The sequence below is a fragment of the Mirounga angustirostris genome, unplaced genomic scaffold (genome assembly GCF_029215605.1).
Source record: "Mirounga angustirostris isolate CCGP_5_RB_7025 unplaced genomic scaffold, mMirAng1.0.hap1 SCAF_11, whole genome shotgun sequence".
In the NCBI taxonomy this organism is placed as follows: domain Eukaryota; kingdom Metazoa; phylum Chordata; class Mammalia; order Carnivora; family Phocidae; genus Mirounga; species Mirounga angustirostris.
In genome coordinates, this window is record NW_026991719.1 from 125749329 (window position 1) to 125766057 (window position 16729).

At 59.1% G+C, this 16729-nt stretch overlaps 2 protein-coding genes across 8 annotated transcripts; both read right to left on the bottom strand.

The window, feature by feature from the left end:
- Positions 1–4202: 4202 nt before the first annotated feature.
- On the bottom strand, positions 4203–8664 carry NAA10 (N-alpha-acetyltransferase 10, NatA catalytic subunit). Of its 3 annotated transcripts, none has more exons than XM_064574734.1 (8): positions 8460–8664; positions 7935–8033; positions 7637–7677; positions 6738–6783; positions 6537–6652; positions 6289–6333; positions 4939–5023; positions 4203–4531 (listed from the first exon to the last, which is right to left on the bottom strand). In XM_064574734.1, exons 1-8 carry the CDS (start codon positions 8478–8480, stop codon positions 4295–4297), a joined length of 690 nt encoding a protein of 229 aa, XP_064430804.1. In that variant the 5' UTR covers positions 8481–8664; the 3' UTR covers positions 4203–4294. The 3 variants fall into 3 exon arrangements, with proteins under 3 accessions (XP_064430804.1, XP_045726570.1, XP_045726572.1); XM_045870614.3 differs by having other exon boundaries at positions 7619–7677; XM_045870616.3 differs by lacking the exon at positions 6289–6333 and having other exon boundaries at positions 7619–7677; positions 8460–8631.
- A 124-nt stretch (positions 8665–8788) lies between these two features.
- Positions 8789–16006, bottom strand: RENBP (renin binding protein). 5 transcript variants are annotated; one of them, XM_064574730.1, is made up of 11 exons: positions 15534–15646; positions 15132–15241; positions 14898–14973; positions 14620–14695; positions 14301–14473; positions 13494–13718; positions 12819–12900; positions 12280–12455; positions 11495–11626; positions 9184–9271; positions 8804–9091 (listed from the first exon to the last, which is right to left on the bottom strand). In XM_064574730.1, exons 1-11 carry the CDS (start codon positions 15558–15560, stop codon positions 8949–8951), a joined length of 1308 nt encoding a protein of 435 aa, XP_064430800.1. In that variant the 5' UTR covers positions 15561–15646; the 3' UTR covers positions 8804–8948. The 5 variants fall into 5 exon arrangements, with proteins under 5 accessions (XP_064430799.1, XP_064430803.1, XP_064430800.1 ...); XM_064574732.1 differs by having other exon boundaries at positions 15428–15565; XM_064574729.1 differs by lacking the exon at positions 14898–14973 and having other exon boundaries at positions 8789–9091; positions 15428–16006.
- Positions 16007–16729: the final 723 nt, after the last annotated feature.

Here is a 16729-nt window from a genome sequence, read left to right on the forward strand (position 1 = left end):
TCCTTCTTGCATCTAACCTATGAGCAGTTCTCTTGCCCAGAAGGGGAAAACAGACGTCCTCAGCTCCCTGCCCACCCACCCCTACTCCTGCCCAGGACCAAGGCCCTTCTCTAAGACACCACGTGTCCACGGGGCCTGGGGTTGGAAGGCCTGGGAGCTGGCCTGACACCAGCAGGCCCAGGACCTGGGCTTCCAAGAGCTGGCCTCAACAGTACCACTGCTGGAGTCCTCTAGCAAGGCAGGCGAGCCTCCTGCCCCTTGCCGAAGCACGCACAGGCACTCCCGCACCCAAACCTGCTTGTGTGTCAGGGACCCATGCACCTCATCAGCTAACCCCAACACACCTTGCCCCCTACCCTCCATCTGAGCACTGACTGGTCCCCCAAAGGCACTCCCCCATCCAGCAGAGCCATGCACAGACCTCAAGCCCCTAGGAAACTGCTGCTGAACTGGCCTCATCTCCTACTTTCTTTTCTTTTTTTTTTTTCTCTAAGATTTTTTATTTATTTGACAGAGAGAGATAGTGAGAGCAGGAACACAAGCAGGGGGAATGGGAGAGGGAGAAGCAGGCCTCCCACTGAGCAGGGAGCCCGATGCGGGGCTCGATCCCAGGACCCCGGCACCATGACCTGATCGGAAGGCAGACGCTTAATGACTGAGCCACCCAGGCGCCCCTCCTCTATCCTTTCCTGGCTCCAGAAATACTCATGTGATGCCCCATTAGGCCACTGCTTTATTTATTTATTTATTTTAAGATCTTATTTATTCATTTGAGACACAGAGATACAGAGAGAGAGAGAGAGAGCATGAGCAGGGAGAGAGGCAGAGGGAGAAGGAGAAGCAGGCTCCCCGCTGAGCCAGGAGCCCGATGCGGGGCTCGATCCCAGGACCCTGGGATCACGACCCAAGCCGAAGGCAGATGCTTAACCATCTGAGCCACCCAGGCGCCCCAAGGCCACCGCTTTAAAACTTGACATAAGGGTGCCTGGGTGGCTCAGTTGGTTAAGCGACTGCCTTCAGCTCAGGTCATGATCCTGGAGTCCCTGGATCAAGTCCCGCATCGGGTTCCCTCCTAGGCAGGGAGTCTGTTTCTCCCTCTGACCCTCCCTCCTCTCTCTCATTCTCTCTCTCTCAAATAAATAAAATCTTTAAAAAATAAAAATAAAAATAAATAAATAAAACTTGACATAAGCCCTGGCTTTTAGGATGCTTGTTTGGCCTTTGAGGCCCTAGTGCTTGCTCTATCTTCAGCTACATTATTCCCCTCCAAAGAATCCAAAAGCCTATTATCCCGCAGAAGATGAGGACCAGATGTGTGGGACCTTGTACAAGGTGTTGAGGAGTGGAGTATGCATCCTGAGGGGTGACCTCAGGGCTGACATAGGTCAAGTGTGCTGTGCGGAGGATGGACTAGAGGAAGATGAGATCAATGTTACAGCCGTCCATGTCAGAGCGAGAAGAGACGAGAACATGAATTGGGCAGTGAAGGTCCCATATGAAGATGCTGTGAGGCCCCTATTTTCCTACAAGTCAGATTTCCAGAAGAAGCTTAAGAATGGGGGCTTCCCTGGTGGGGAGGAGCGCCTGGGTGGCTCAGTTGTTAAACGTCCGCCTTCCGCTCAGGTCATGATCCGGGGGTCCTGGGATCGAGCCCTACATGGGGCTCCCTGCTCAGCAAGGAGCCCGCTTCTCCCTCTGCCCCTCTCACTGCTTGTTCACTCTCTCTCAAAATCTTAAAAAAAAAAAAAAAAAGAATGGGGGCTTCCGGGGTCAAGGTTGTGCACCCAGTCTGTGTACAGGTTCATCCCTTGGAGAGACGTGCCCGGAGCCCGCCCCCAGCCACAGAGAGAGAAGATAAGGGTGGGCCTGCTTTTCCACCGTCTGCCTTCCAGCCCCAGCTCCGCTCAGCAAGCCCTGCACAGAAGCGGCCCCTCCCACAGGCGGGTGCTGCAGAGACCGGGGAAGAGCTGGGCCCCAAGGGCCGCTCGGGCCGGCAGCTTCCCCTCTCCGCTCCCGCCCCCGCCGCGGCCCCCACCTCCGCCCAGGAAACCCAACCGCCTGGAAGCGGCCTAGCGTCAACCGGCCGCCAGGGACACAGGGCACGGAGGGCAGAGGGCGGGCCAGGTCCCGGTGGGCCGGCCGAGGGCGGAAAGAGGGTGCGGCCCCGCGCCGTGGGAGCCTCCGCGGACTCCCTCCCACCAGCGCTGGGGCGCGGCCGAGGCAGCGCGCATGCCCGCCCCGCCCGGGAAGGCCCGCCCCGCCGCCGCCAGACCAGTCAGAGCCTGGGAAAGAAGGCGGCCGCGGCTGACGAAGAGGAAGGGACTGACGCCAGGCGCAGGCGGGCGGGGCAAGGCTCCGCCTCCGCCTCCCCCTCCCCCAGCGCGCCGGCGAACGGGCGGGCTGGCGCAGGCGCACTTTCGCAGCCTCGCCCTCTCCAGTCTGGGCTTCCCCGGAGGCCTGGTGGTCACGTGCCGGGCGCCAGCCAGAGAGAAAACGGAGCTCTGGGCCCCCGGTGGCGAAATTACTCAGCCTAGCAGGGGAGCCGGCACTGTCTGCAGCAGCAGGCGCGTGAAGTACAGTGACAGCTTTGGAGTACCGAGCTCCGCTGGGAGGTGGGCAACCCAGGCAGAGCCTGCCCAGAGACTAACAGCAGCAAGTGATCACACTGCAGCCAGAAGGAAGGGCAGGGACAAAGGCACGGCAGCAAATCTTAGGGCTGCAGTAAAACCACAAAAACGGAGGGCTTACAGGAACACACCCAGGGGCGCCTGGGTGGCTCAGTCGTTAAGCGTCTGCCTTCGGCTCAGGTCATGATCCCAGGGTCCTGGGATCGAGCCCCGCATCGGGCTCCCTGCTCCGCGGGAAGCCTGCTTCTCCCTCTCCCACTCCCCCTGCTTGTGTTCCCTCTCTCGGTGTGTGTCTGTCAGATAAATAAATAAAACCTTAAAAAAAAAAAAAAAAACCACACCCATAAATACAGAGCACAAACTGCGGGTTGCCAGAGGGGAGGGGGGTGGGAGATGGGCAAAAAGGAGTGAGGGGAGTGGGAAATACTGGCTTCCAGTAATGTAATGAGTATGTCATGGGAATGAAAGGCACAGCACAGGGAATATAGTCAATGATACTGTAACAGCACTGTATGCTGACCCATGGTAGCTACACTTGTGGTGAGCATTACAGAGAGAGATGTTGAATCACCATGTTGTATACCTGAAACTAACGTAACATTGTGTGTCAACTATACTCAAACCCCCCCCCCCAAAATGGAGGGCTTATATTCTGCAGGAAATGACATTATGCATTTGTCAAAAAACAGAATGCAGGGTGCCTGGGTGGCTCAGTCGTTAAGCGTCTGCCTTCGGCTCAGGTCATGATCCTGGGGTCCTGGGATCGAGCCCCGCACTGGGCTCCCTGCTCCACGGGGAGCCTGCTTCTCCCTCTCCCACTCCCCCTGCTTGTGTTCCCTCTCTCGCTGTCTCTCTGTCAAATAATAAAAAAAACAATGCACAACACAAAGAAGGAAATGTAAACCCTGGACTATAGTTAATTATCGATATTGGCTCATCAACTAACAAATGCAACATTTAATACAAAATGTTAATAGGGGAAAATGGGGGGGGAAGGGAGGTACATGGAAACTGTACTATCTGCTCAGTTCTATAAACCTAAAACTGTACTAAAAATAAAGTCTATTTCCAAATGAAGGTTTAGGTTAGGGGACAGATTCCATGGGTATTACGGTGGTCAAACACACAAGACTTTCTGACCTCTTGGATGGCAGGGGAGGGAGGAATCAAGGACAGTTAGTTGCCAGGGCTTGAGCAGCTGGGTAGCTGGTTGGGCCATTACCAGACAGGACACCAACAGAGAAGCCCAGTGAACAGCTGGATTTTACGCAGCAGGAGCCCAGCAAAGCAGTGGCAGAGCAGGGCTCAGAAGGCAGAACATCTGCCTCCCTGGCAGGGACTGGCTTCCAGAACTTCAGGGTCTCCCTCCCCTGGGCCCAAAGGTGCCAAAAGCCATCAGACTTGGGAGCCCCACCCCTAAATCCCTGACAAAGCTCTTCCCTCCTACTTGGGCTTTGGCAGGACATGCGGTGCCAAAAGGCTATGAGGTCCATATCCACAGGGACACAGAGGGGCTGGAGAGAGGCAGTCCCCCACCCTCTCCACCAATGTGCACACTCGCACACACAAACTCCCCAAGGTCGCTGGGTGAAGTTTATTGTGAAACCTCGAGGGGCAGCGAGGACAGAGTGGGCGTGTCAGGGTGGGGAGAGGAGCAAGTGCAGGCTCTAGGAGGCGGAGTCAGAGGCCTCTGAGCTGTCCTTGACGTCGGTGCTTTCTGTGGTCTCGCTGACCTCGCTGAGATCCTTGCTGTCCCCACCGCTATCCTCAGCAGCCAGGCCCTTCTCCTCACGACAGGCCTCTCCCGAGCTTGGAAGTGAGTTGCCTCTGCTCTCCACCTTGTTCTCGATGGAGCCCAGCACCACGTGCCTGCCCTTCTCCTTCAGCTCCAGGTGCCGCCTCAGCTGCCGCCAGGAGTCCAGGGAGACGCAGGAGGAAGGAGACAGGGCCTCAGTCTCCAGACCACATGGGCCCTCTCCTACCACCCACGCTGGAGATGGGGGAAGCCTGCACCTGTCACTTGCTGGGGGCAGTAGGGCCAGGGCAGGACCCTGACTTTCTCCTCTGCCCAGCTGTGTGTCACCCCTGAACCCCGGGGGCCCTAGTTCTCAGCACATCCAAGGGCCTCCTCCCTCCCCTCTGCCATCACGCCTCAGACAGTACAGGCTTCTGCAGAGAATGGCGTCTTGGGGGCGATAGCCTCCTTTACAGCCCTGCCACAGCCCAGCTCCCCACCTGTCAGCTGAGGAACGGAGGTGAAGAGGGCCAGGACTCCCGGCTGTGCCAGCACCAGTCCCCTGGGGACACTTACCTCATCGGCCATCTGGGTGAGGTCCCGCTTCATGGCATATGCGTCTTCCCCATCCGCGTAGTACTTGGGCTCCACTTCGCTGATCCTGGGGGGTGGGAGGTGCAGAAAAGAACGACCCAAATCAGAGGGCAAATTCTCCTCAGCCTTCTGGCATTCTCGGCTAGTGGGACAGCATATCTACTTTCCCCTTTGTGCCCTCCAGCAGTTAAGCAGTACGTAGCCCCCAGTGCCTTTACGCCTCTGCGGGCTGCCACTGTCCTGTGTCCCTAACCTGGCTCACAAGGATCGGTTTCTGTGGTTTATTATGAGCTGAAGCCCTGAATTTAGCCATCCCCTTCTCTCCATGGCCTGTTCTGTGTCCCTGACTGAGCAAGGAAGACTGACTCCTGCGCCTAGCAACTGGAACCAAGGAGGACGGGTGCTGGGGCCTCGGTTCCTGACAGTCAGTCACTGCCAGACCATGTGACCCCCTGCTCTGAGCAGCTTAGGGGCCAAGCCCGCACCGGCCGGGGGGGGGGGGGGGAGGAATGTATGTGCAGACTCAGGTACTTTGCCACTGTTTGGAAGGGGCATGGACTTGATAGCCTAGGAGGGCCTGGCAGCCCTAAGACCTCAGAATTGTTGGCCACCAGAGACATCTATATCCAGATCAAAGATTCCTCCCTGAATGCCCGTCCCAACGGTCCCCCTTCATCCCCCACCAAACTGAAGCTAAAGCTGTCTCTGTGGGCCCTCCATCCCCAGCCTCACTTTCAAGCAGCTTTGGCCACCATGTACTGTCATATCACTTCCCTGCCAGGCTTTCTCTGTCCTGTGCCAGGCACACAGAGACTCCCACGTCCCCAAGTGGGCTTGCCCTCATCCACCAGGACACCCCAGAACTCTAGATCCCTCCATTGCTCTTGCCGAAGGCCCTACCTGCCTGGACATGCTTAGGTTTCTGTAGCACCACATTCTCCTCTGTCCCGGTCCCTCTTAGATGCTTCTAGGTGCCAGGTCACCTTGGGCCCTGCTTCTGCTCATGTCCTGGGCCCTCACCTCTACTCCTGAAGCTTTACCAAGAAGCCTGTGTGCCCTCCACCTAGCCCTAGCCGACATCAGGCGACACAGCAAACCACACCAAACACTCTCCTGCATCACAACACGCAGCTGCTGTTGCCACAGAGACTGGAGAAGACGTTCTCGTAATGTGTGGAGTCCACAGCCTGCTTCCCATCTCAGCCGACTCCAGGTCTTTCCTTCAGCCACCCCCATCCCCCCACCTGGAAGGCAGCTCAGCCCATCTCAGATGCCTGGATGAGCCAGATCTGGGACCACCCCATTCTATTAGAAAAGTCTCGAGCTACTTACTGAAAGTTGAGGGTGTTGGAATAGAGGTGCAGGGCGGCCCGGTTACTGCAGGGGAACAAGGCACTGCTGAGCTGCACAGACTTGGCCAGAAAGGGACAGCATGTCCAGGTCCAGCCCCTCCTCCTAGCACCCCCCTCCCCACTAATCCCACTTCCCAGATCTTCTCCAAAAGCCAGGGCACCCCAGGACCCACATCAAGACAGTATCTCCTCCCCGACCCTCCTCCCTCCCTCAGCCCTGGCTTCCACCTCTTCCTGACATGCAGGGAGACGTATTTGGCATTGAAGTTCTCTATCATGGCTCGGGAGGCCTGGTCCATCAGCTTCTGAGCCAGGCCGAGGCGTCGGTGGGAACGCTTCACAGCCTGGTGGGAGAAGGAAGGAACCTCAAGGGCTGCCCCAACTAAGCCCACCTCCACCCCTGCCAGAACCTGGGCGGGTCCTACGCACCAGCGAGGTTATATGTCCATGGGGCACATCATCCGGATCCTCTTCCCTAAAGCCAAAAGAAAGGAGAGGCTAGAAAGGAGCCTGGTGCAGATGCAGTCACCACCCCACATCCCCGGTGCGTACGCAGAGCAGGAGCACAAACTCCCCTGCTGGCTCCAAAGTTCCCCCAGACCCAGGGTGGGGGAGAGCTGGGACTCTCAAAACCCCATGCAGCAGCCAAAACACAAGCACAGTGTCAGTGGAGTACAATGGAAATGCTGACCATGCTATAAAGAACTGAGCTATCAAGCCACGCAAAGACATGGAGGCACTTTCAATGCACATGACTTAAGTGAAAGGAGCCAATTCGAAAAGGCCCCCTACTGTATGAGTCCAACCATATGACATTCTAGAAAGGGCAAAACTATAGACAGTAAGTAAATATGTCGGTGGTTGGCGTGGGGAAGGGGAGAGGAGAAATGAAATAACACAGAAGATTTTTAGGACACTGAAACTACTGATTCTAGAACAGCAGATACTTACTATATACAGGTATCCAAGCCCACAGAAAGTACAACACAAAGTGTGAACCCTAATATAAACCAGGAACTTTAGTAATGTAGCAATACTGCTTCATCAACTGCCACAAATGTACTCCAAGGTGTTAGTGATAGACAAAACTAGGGGTCAAAGGGCAGGGGGTGTATGGGAACTCAATAGTTCCCACTGATTTTGTAAACCCAAGACGGAACTAAAAATCAGTAGATTAATTCATTAAAACAAGAAAAACCGATACAGGGCGGCATCCACCAGACACGTGTGGTGTTGGTGCACCCTCCCCCCCCCCCGCATCCACTCCCAACTCAGGCACCAGGCTTCTGTCTCCTTCCTTGGTGACTCACATTTTGGCCAGGACGTACCCCACAATCTTCCCGTTCTCATCCTCTGCGATGTAAGAGAGCTAGGTGACAGGGAGGAGAAAGAAGTTAGAAAATAGCTTCCTGTCAGAGCTGGAGGAGCCCTTGGCAGACACTTGGTCCCACTGCTGGCCTGTCACTGTGTGCATGACAGCAACCGATCAAGTGGCCAGTTTAGTGACAGCTCCTGACCTCTAGGTCCAGTGGCTTGGTTTCCTTCCACACCCCACTGCTGCTCCTCCCACTTGGATTTTCCTTGTCCTGGTTTTTTTCCCCACCCCCAAATTCCGAAGCTGCCCACCTGGGGCCAGGAAAGGCCGTGGTAGAAGTAGTATTTCATCTGGTAGTTCTCCGGCAGGCACAGCAGATTGCAGTGCTGCATGTTCATTAGGTCCTCCGGCTGCGGGGAAGGCAGGCAGTGGAATGCAGTCAGGCCAGGGGCTGCGGTGCCTAAGTAGGCCTCAGCCACATCAGAACCCTGTTCCCTGTCTGTCTACTCATCGACCCCCACCCCCGCAGGGCTGGGCGGGCGCTGTGACTGTCTTTGCACAGGCCTGGCGCACAGCCGCTGTACAAAAAACATCTGTTCCAGGAATGGACGTGAGCGCCAGGAGGTTCTGGGACACCGTGCAACTGAGCCTCGACATCCCTGTTCCGGTAGGTCCAGCCCCACGGGGACGATGGCCTTCACCTGTCCGTGCCTTGAGGCCGCAGGCGTGTGGGGCCACCGGCCCGGGGCTCGACCGGGCCCCTCGGGAGCATGCGCACGCGGCCACGGGGCCGCGGACCCACGCGGCGCGGACAGCCTCCCGTCCCTGCCCCTCACCCTCGCATTGCGGATGTTCATAACGGCGGCGGGGCACGCGGTTCCCAGCGGGTCGTAAACGCGCAGTCAGCTGCCGCCGCTCTCCAAGGCGACACCGGGGCGGCCAGGCCGGGGCCGGGGCTGGGGCTGGGGCTGGAGCTGGAGCTGGGTCTCGGGACTCGCGGGGGCGGCGGAAGAGGCGGCGCGCACCAGGCCCGGCCATCGGCCGGAAGTGCGCGCCGCCGAACCCGCCCTCGCGGCCGCCGGGCCAATGCTTGGGAGGGGGGCCGGGGCGGGGGTGGGGCCTGCCCGCGAGGCGGGGCGGGGCGCGGGGAGCGCCAATGGTCCGGCGAGCCCCGGCGCGGGGCGGGCCTATCAGAGGGGTGGGGCGGCCCGGCGCGCAGGGCGGGCCGGGGTCTGCGTAGGCTAGAATGCTCCAGCCGACTCCGGGCTACCCTCCTCCCGCGACCCCACAGACGAACGCACACCGGCAGCGCAGCAGGCTCAGTTTTATTTCGCGCCTTGGCGGGCGTGGGGTACGGCGGGAGGGGAGCCGGGACTCGAGCCGGGACTCGGGGCCAGGGCGAGGCGGCTCAGCAGGGCGCCCAGCATCTCCTCGCACATGGCGAGGCACCTCGGCACATGGAAGCAGCCTGCGGGGAGACAGGACAGCGGGTTGGGAGGCCCAGGGGCAGCCGACTGCCCCAAGCCCCTGCGGCCCCCGCCCTTTCTGTCCCCCACTCACCTTTGAAAGGACCCCCTTTGATGGTGAGAGCGACCTTCCCCTCTTGGTTCAAGTAGCCAAACCATTCCCCGTACTCAGGATCGCGAAACTGGAATAACAAGATAATGACAGCCAGGGCCTGCAGGAGTCTCCCAGGTGCCATAAGGCCAGGAAAAGGGGCGCTCACTGTCCCCACCGCACCCCTACCGCGGGGTCAGAGCCAGGGCTGACCCCAGGTCACGTGGCTCCAGAATCCGTGCTTTCATTATTTTTTATTTAAGATTTTATTTATTTATTTGACAGAGAGACCCAAGGAACACAAGCAGGGGGGAGTGGGAGAGGGAGAAGCAGGCTTCCCGCCGAGCAGGGAGCCCGATGCGGGGCTCGATCCCAGGACCCTGGGATCATGACCTGAGCCGAAGGCAGACGCTTAACGACTGAGCCACCCAGGCGCCCCAGAATCAGTGCTTTTAAAAGCGAGACGCATCCAGGACTAAGATGAAGGCCTGGGGCTTTTCCTCTTTCTGCCTGGGGATGGGAGTGTGCAGCTAGACAACCCGCTGGGGGAGTGGGCCACAGGCTGTGACTTGAAACACTACAGAGAGGGCCTAAGAAGCACCCTGTTTGGGGATGACGAGAACGTTCTACATCTTGACAGATACACAGATGTGGTTACACAGACGCATATTGTTATATCTTAGTGAACTGAACACTTCGCATGGTATATTTTACTGTGTATAAATTGTACTTCAATAAAACTGATTTAAAGTAACAAGGAGAATCCTGGTGGAGGTGCTGACCTTTCATGTAACTTTGTAGCAAGTTGCTTCCTCAGGGAGGAGTCTGCTGGAGATTCTCTCCCTCTCCCTCTGCCCCCTCCCACCCCCCGCTTGCACATGTGGGCACGCACACACTCTCTCTAAAATAAATAAATCTTCCTTAAAAAATAAAATGTATTCTTGGGGCACCTGGGTGGCTCAGTCGATTAAGCATCTGCCTTTGGCTTGGGTCATGATCCCAGAGTTCCGCTCAGCGGGGGGTCTGCTTCTCCCTCTGCCCCTCCCCCCACTCCTGCTCTCTGGCTCGCTCTCTCTCAAATAAATAAATAATCTTAAATAAAATGTATTCTTTAAATTTCACTTTATGCAGTTAAAACTGGTGGCCTCTAACACACGTTCCTTATCAATGCATTCAGTATTAAGATAATAGCCTCAGGTCTCCTGATCCTGTGTTTGGAAGTAGAGGTGTGTGTGTGTCTGCGCAGTACTTGTAATTACGAACACATTTAGGATCTCTCTTGATGACAAAGTCTGGCACTGCTAATACCACTGTGGAAGTGAACATTGGATTCCAATTAGAGGTTAGTGCAAATGAAGGTGTAATTTTCTCCCAGGTTTCGAAGCCCACACACCCCAGAATAAGACCACCTATATAATATAGTCCCTCCTGTGCTGGGATCTACCAATGGAGTGGATCCCGGCTTTAGAAACACACCAGGAATCTTCATTCATCACTAGGCTTGACGCCCAAGGTGCCCCCTAAGCAGCAGCTAGTACATCACCCTGCTCATAGTGCTTGGCCTCTGGTGGACCCCTGGCTTCCTTCCGACCTCACAGCTGATTCTTGTCTCCTTTGCTGGGCCCTCCTAATCCCTCTTCTCTTTCCCTTCTGTACCCCAAAGCTTACTTTGCCTCACAACTCACAGTATCATCTATATTCTTATGATACCCAAGCGATCGTGGCCAGCCCAGACCTCTCCTGCTCGACCAGCCCATACTGACCCCTCTGCCCACTGCAGCTCACACCCCAGGCCAGGCCACCATCCTCACCTGTCTCCCTGCCTTTGCCCGGGCTCTACAGCCTCCCCTCCTCCCAGGACCCAGTAATGCCTAAATCCCACAAGGTAACTCCTCTATGCAGAGCAACCCCTTCTGCCTTTGCTCCCTCCCACTCGCCCCCCAGTCCCGACCTTGATCTATTTTCCAAAGCTGTCATTGCCATCTACATGTTTGTGTGTTTACGTGTTTATAGTCGACCCCCCAGCCCCCCCCCCCCACACACACATCAGCTCCAGAGGGGCAGGGGCTGCTTCGCTGACTGCAGAGAGGGCACCAGGGTCCAGACCTCCAGGAACTCAGGCCAGCTGAAGGACCATGCCCAGTGACGGGGAGAAGAAGGGAGTGTGGGATTAGCCTCCCCATCCCGGCCTAGCCGCCTCCCACAGCCCGAGAGAGCCTGGCTGTGGCCCGCCTCGAGAGGGATGGCTGCCTGCTGTTCCCTCCGCACCCGCACTGAGCCCAGGGAGAGCTATGGACCAGGAAGCACCACTTACCTGGCGGAAGGTGTACTCAGCCACCTGGTAGAAGAGGTGCAGCAAGGCAGGGTCCCCGCTGTCACTGTAGCCCATGAGGAAGGCAATCATGGCTTCACTGTGTGGCCACCAGAGCTTCATAGCCCACTCCAGCTGAGAGCAGAGCAGTGGCAGGTGTCTGAGAGCCCTGGGTCCCACCCTCTGCCACCCCTCTGAGCCCATTCTCCAGATCGTGGCTCAGACTCCAGCCGGCCCAAGCACTTGGAGCTTCATCACGGGATGGCTGTCCCTGAGGGTCTGAATGGCCCCTCTGAATGGGACTAGCTTCCTGACCAGAATGCACCCCCAAGCCACCCCTTCCAAAGGGCCAGGGTGGGGTGGCCTCCCCTTTAACCCTGGAATTGAAACCCTGTCTGCCTGGTCAGCCTGTCTAAAGCCCATTGGACACCAGCTCCTGCTGATGGCAGGGTCAGTCACCCTCTGCAGATCTCAGCGGGATCAAAACACAAGCAGAGGCATCATCAGACCTAAGGGTGCAAATCTGCTCCCGCTACTGACGCCTGAGAATCACCCAGAGAGCCTTTCAGAGATGGAAGGGACAGATGTCTCAGAAGTGGCATTGTCTGCACGTGAGGTTGAGAGCCACGGGCCTAGAAGTCAAGAGTTTACCACCAGGGTCACACTGGGCGAGTTCGTCACTCTGAGACTCAGGTCCCCCTCCATGAAATGGGTGATGACAGCGCCCACCTCCCAGGGAAGAAAGCCTGGAACAGGCTAGTACCATGTGGCCCTGGGCACATTCCCACCTGGGTAGGGCAGAGGCCATCAGCATCCTGGAAGTAGAAGAGGCCTCCATGGTCAGGGTCCCATCCAGAGCGGAAAGGCAACAATAGGAACTTGTTGATAACGTGAGCTTGAAGCTTGGGGTCACCCTTCCTGATGGCGTAACGGAGCAGGAACCAGCCAGCTTCCAGCGCATGGCCTGGTGAGTGCTCGGGCTTAAGGCAGGCAGTGGACCCCCGCCGACAGGCAGGGGGGTCCACCTCCTGTGCTGACCACAGGTGCCTCCCTTCCTCCTCCACTAACCGTGGGAGCTGCTCTGAGCTCATCCCACAGCCACTCTCCTGCAGAAAGCTTGCCCTCCTGGTCTGTCCCAGACTCTCTCTCCTGCTGCTGACACCGCAGCCTGGGAGGCCTGTCCCAGCTTCTCTGCCTGGTCCTCAGTAGTGGGTGGGGGGTGGAGGGAGGAAGGCAGACCCCAGGCACTCCCGACATGTGAAGCACAGAACCCGACACTGAGCATTCCCTTCCTCCTGGGCCACCCCCAGCCTACTCTACTCCTCACCTGGGTTCTGGTGCCTCCCCAGGCAACCAGAAAGTTCCTCACCGTCCTCTGACACGTTCTCCAGCACAGCCTGTCCATCCCTCTGCCAAGGAGGGAGGAAGAGGAGAAGGTAAAACTGCCTTCAGCTCCTGCCCACCCACCAGAAAGGCCCGCCCGCCCTTCCCTCTGTCATCTGCAGTCCTGGGCAGGCCTGGCTCGGGGGGGAGCATTTGAGAAGGGGCCCAAGGGGCCTGAATGGGTTCTGACCCTTGCCTGGGCCCCCGAGGTGGGAAGGGTGACACACTGAATGGGGGCTGAGATTAGGTCAGCTGGGCTGCCCACAGAGGCCCAGAAGAACTTGGGTCTGGCTGGGTTTCCTGCTCTCTAACGTGCCAGGGCTTCTGGCACCTTCCCTCCTGGCCTTGGCCCTAGCGGGCTCCCCCGGGCCCTCCGCCTTTCCCAGGGTCTAGGCTCCTGAGCCCCAGCCGTGCTCCCCGCCCCCACCCCCACCCCCGCCATGTCTCCCCCGTCTGTACAAGGGGGCCACCGAGGCCCAGCTGGGGGTGTGGGTGTAGGCAAAGGAGGTGCCCCAGGACATAGAGAGTGGGAGTCACCTTGCCCCCCCCCCAGCTCCCAGGCCCCATCTGGCAGGTGAACGTCAGCCTCCTGTCCCCTGGGTGTGTCCCCCCCCCCAACCTGGACATGCCGCAGAATCCTCTGGGCACACCAGTCCCCCAGCTCCGCGTAGTTGCCCGCCAGCTCCTCGTCCGCCTCCCCGAGCTGGTCCACCAGGTTGAGCAGCATCATGGGCACTGCCATGGACTCGGAGGCCAGGGCCCCGGGGAGACGGGGCCGGCCCAGCCCCGACGGGTCCTCCCGCACCCAGTACACGATCTGATCCATCATCTCCACCGCTTCCTTCTGGGAGGGGAGAAAGGGAGACGAGGGGAGGCCCAGGCCGAGGCCGCCCCCCTGTGCAGTCTGGTCCCTCAGGTCCTGACCTGGGGTGGGAGAGCCTCGTCCTCCCACCCGCTCATAGGACACCTTCACCAAGGGCCTACTCTGGGCCCGGCCCTGGGTTGGGTGCTGGGGGGCTGGGGTGGATCTGCCCCACCCCGCCTCGGGGGGCTCCCAGTCTGTGGGTGCAGGCCACTCCCAGGCAGTGAGGTCGGGTGTAGAAGTCCAAGGGGTTCCAGGGAGGAGGGAGAGCTCCCTTCCAGCCAGAGCCGGGTGTAGATTGGTCTCTCTGTGCTGTGTGTGTGGAATCAGAGGTAAAGACTGCAGGGAGGGGGCACCCCTCACAGTACAGCACAATGAGGGGGGTGTTGCCAGCAGCCCTTGGGGCCATGGGGGCCCAGAGGACGGGTTGACGTTGGCAACAGACCCAGCCTGAAGACAGAGCCCAGGGAGGAGGCTTGCACACAGAACAGGAATGCATCAGGTGGCCATGTCCAGCTCAAGTGAGGGCATGGAGACTCATAAGGAAGCCTTCCTCCCACACACCTGGTAATGCGCTTCCCCAGTCACCCGCCACAGCTCGTTCATGGCCATGGTGTAGAAACACTCGCTGAAGATGGTTCGCTGCACCTTGACCGGGCGGCCGTCCCGCGTCAGCACAAAGGCGCACTTCTTTCCAGGAGGTGCCACTCGGGCATAACGCAGCAAAAATTCACCACCTGGTGGTTGGGAAGTTGGCACGCTAGAACTCAGGTGAGGACGCCCCCTGCCCCCGCCCCCCGCCCCTTCACTGCTTCTCAACCTCCCTAGGAACTAGGGTAAACTTGGAGGTGCCTCTGGGGACATGGGGACACGGAGGGGGCACCTGCTTTAGCTGAATCCAGAAGTTCAGGGCTGCGGAAACGCTCAAGTTTTCGGTACAGGCGACAATACATCCACACCTGTGGGGGAGTAGAGGGAATATGGCTGAAGTGGGGAGCAGCGGGGGTTCTCAGGGCTGGGAGGAGGAGGAGTCCTTAGGCGCCCCTGTCATGGGAGGAGTAGTGTGGAGATGACCGGCCTCGTGCGTGCAGACTGAGGACAGGCCCAGCTGACTCCAGCTTCTGCCTCTGGGAGAGCTTCTAGCCTGGGCACATCCCATACCTGCCTCCCCTGCAGCCAGACATACTTGAGGTCATCGTACACCTGCCCATCTCGACCAAGGCATGTGAAGAAACCCCTGTGGGATGCACAGTATTAGCCAAGGGGGGAAGGGGCCTGGCATCCACCGGATCCACTGCTCTGCTGGGCTCAGCAGATCTGAGTCAGCTGACAGTGAGGTGGGGGCTCAGGAGGGGCAAAGACCCCTACTGAGGGCACCAGAAGGGCGAGGCGCACCCATGCTCTTGGTCGTGAGAGTGCTCCATCCAGAAAGCCACCACACGGTCCAGTTCCTGCTCCACACGCTCCTTCCAGGTCTGCAGAGCCTCTCGCTCCTTTTCCATGTCCTGGGGGAACTCGGGACTTGGAGACACAGCTTCCCCACAGATCTCCCCACCTTCCTAGGTTCCAACCTCCCCAACAGGCTCCTCTGTGCCCCAGGTCACCCCACACTCCAGTGGACCCCAGGGCTGCCTGAGCCATCTCCCCTGGGCCCCGAGGCCTCAGAACCCAGAACTCAGGGTTCCCCATACCCTTGCACGGAGCTGTCCTCTGGCCCGGCCCGGCCCCAGGACTGACCCCACGGTCCTGAGAATCCTCCAGGGCAACACCCTCCCCACTACGGGCCCCACCACTGGCCTGCCACACTCGGAGACCCCCGCTCATCCTTCCGTCTCCTCCAGGAAGCCAGACAGAGCTGGTCTTGGTCCCGTGACTGTCACTCAGCTGACCCAGCCGCGCCCCACCCGCCCCCTCCTCCCGGAGGTTCCGCAGAGTCTGGGGGCGGGGCTTGGCGGTCGCACGGCTCCGCCCCCGTGCTCCGGCACCGCCCCCACGCTCGCTGGCCAAGACCCTTGAGCCGCAGAGCAGGGCAGAGCTGCAGCAGTGACCACTGCTGGGCGCACTCGGCTCGAGAGCCTCCTGATGGGAAATGCTGGGTGAACTGGCAGGGCGCTCTGGGGCGGGCAACACGGGGCTGGGCCCCGCACACCTGCTCCTCCCAGCCACCTCTCCCCACCCTTGAACTGAGTTGGGGGGCGTGGCGGGGGAGGGGCCTGGGCAGGGCAGGGCTGAGGGCGGTGGCCCCAGCTCTTGCTGAGGGGAGGTCCTGGCTTTGGGTCCAGCTGGGCTCATACCCACCCACCCACCCCGCTCACAGAGGCATGTCAGTAGTTCTGGTATATCCCTTCACGCCCAGCCTCTCCCCCTGCTTTTCCAGCACTCTGTCCCCCTCATGCCTAGCCAAGGACAGGCCTTTGGTATGTGGAAGGTTCTAAGGTTCCTGTGGGTGAGCACGCTGGCCTGGGCCAATCCCGAGGCAGAGAACTGGCACCTCGAGGCAGGTGAGCGCCACCCAGCCATCTGACACACGCCTGGCAGATCTGCACAGGGCCCCACCCCTCTGGGGCCAGCCCCACATGGACCCTTTTTACCGGCTGGCCGGCATCCTCCCACCCCCAGCCATCGCTCCTACTGCTCCAACTTGAAGGGCATGTGCCCACCCCCACTCCGACCACTGGGTTCCAAATCAGATCAGAGCTGGTGCCATGGGGAAAACAGAGCCATGGTTCCTGGTATCAAGATCAACAGGACAGGACGCAACATGAGACACCGTGAACCCGGTGGAGTGAGCACCAGGGAGAGGCTTGCCCTGAGAGGCTTCCCAGGAGAGGTGGCCATGAGCTGGCTTGGCGTGGGCACACCCCCCCAAAGGGCAGAGATGGGACGACCGGATGAGAGGGTAATGCGGACATCTCCCCATGCCCCTCGGGTCCCTAGCACGAGCACCAAGTCACAGCACGGCTCCTCCTGGCCACTTGGCACGAAGGACTCAT

Bases quoted from the DNA above. Each gene is read 5' to 3' on its own strand.
- NAA10 (XM_045870614.3), bottom strand. From the start codon at position 8,480: ATGAACATCCGCAATGCGAGG. The intron at 6,784-7,618 runs GTGAGTCACCAA...TTTTGGCTTTAG, and splicing joins GGGTACGTCCTGGCCAAAAT to GGAAGAGGATCCGGATGATG. The intron at 5,024-6,288 runs GTAAGTAGCTCG...CCCACCCCCCAG, and splicing joins TCCAACACCCTCAACTTTCA to GATCAGCGAAGTGGAGCCCA.
- RENBP (XM_064574728.1), bottom strand. From the start codon at position 15,377: ATGGCTCAGGCAGCCCTGGGGTCCACTGGAGTGTGGGGTGACCTGGGG. The intron at 14,696-15,131 runs GTGCGCCTCGCC...ACTCCCCCACAG, and splicing joins TCTCACGACCAAGAGCATGG to GTGTGGATGTATTGTCGCCT. The intron at 12,456-12,818 runs GTGAGGAGTAGA...AGCACTCACCAG, and splicing joins GGGGAGGCACCAGAACCCAG to GCCATGCGCTGGAAGCTGGC.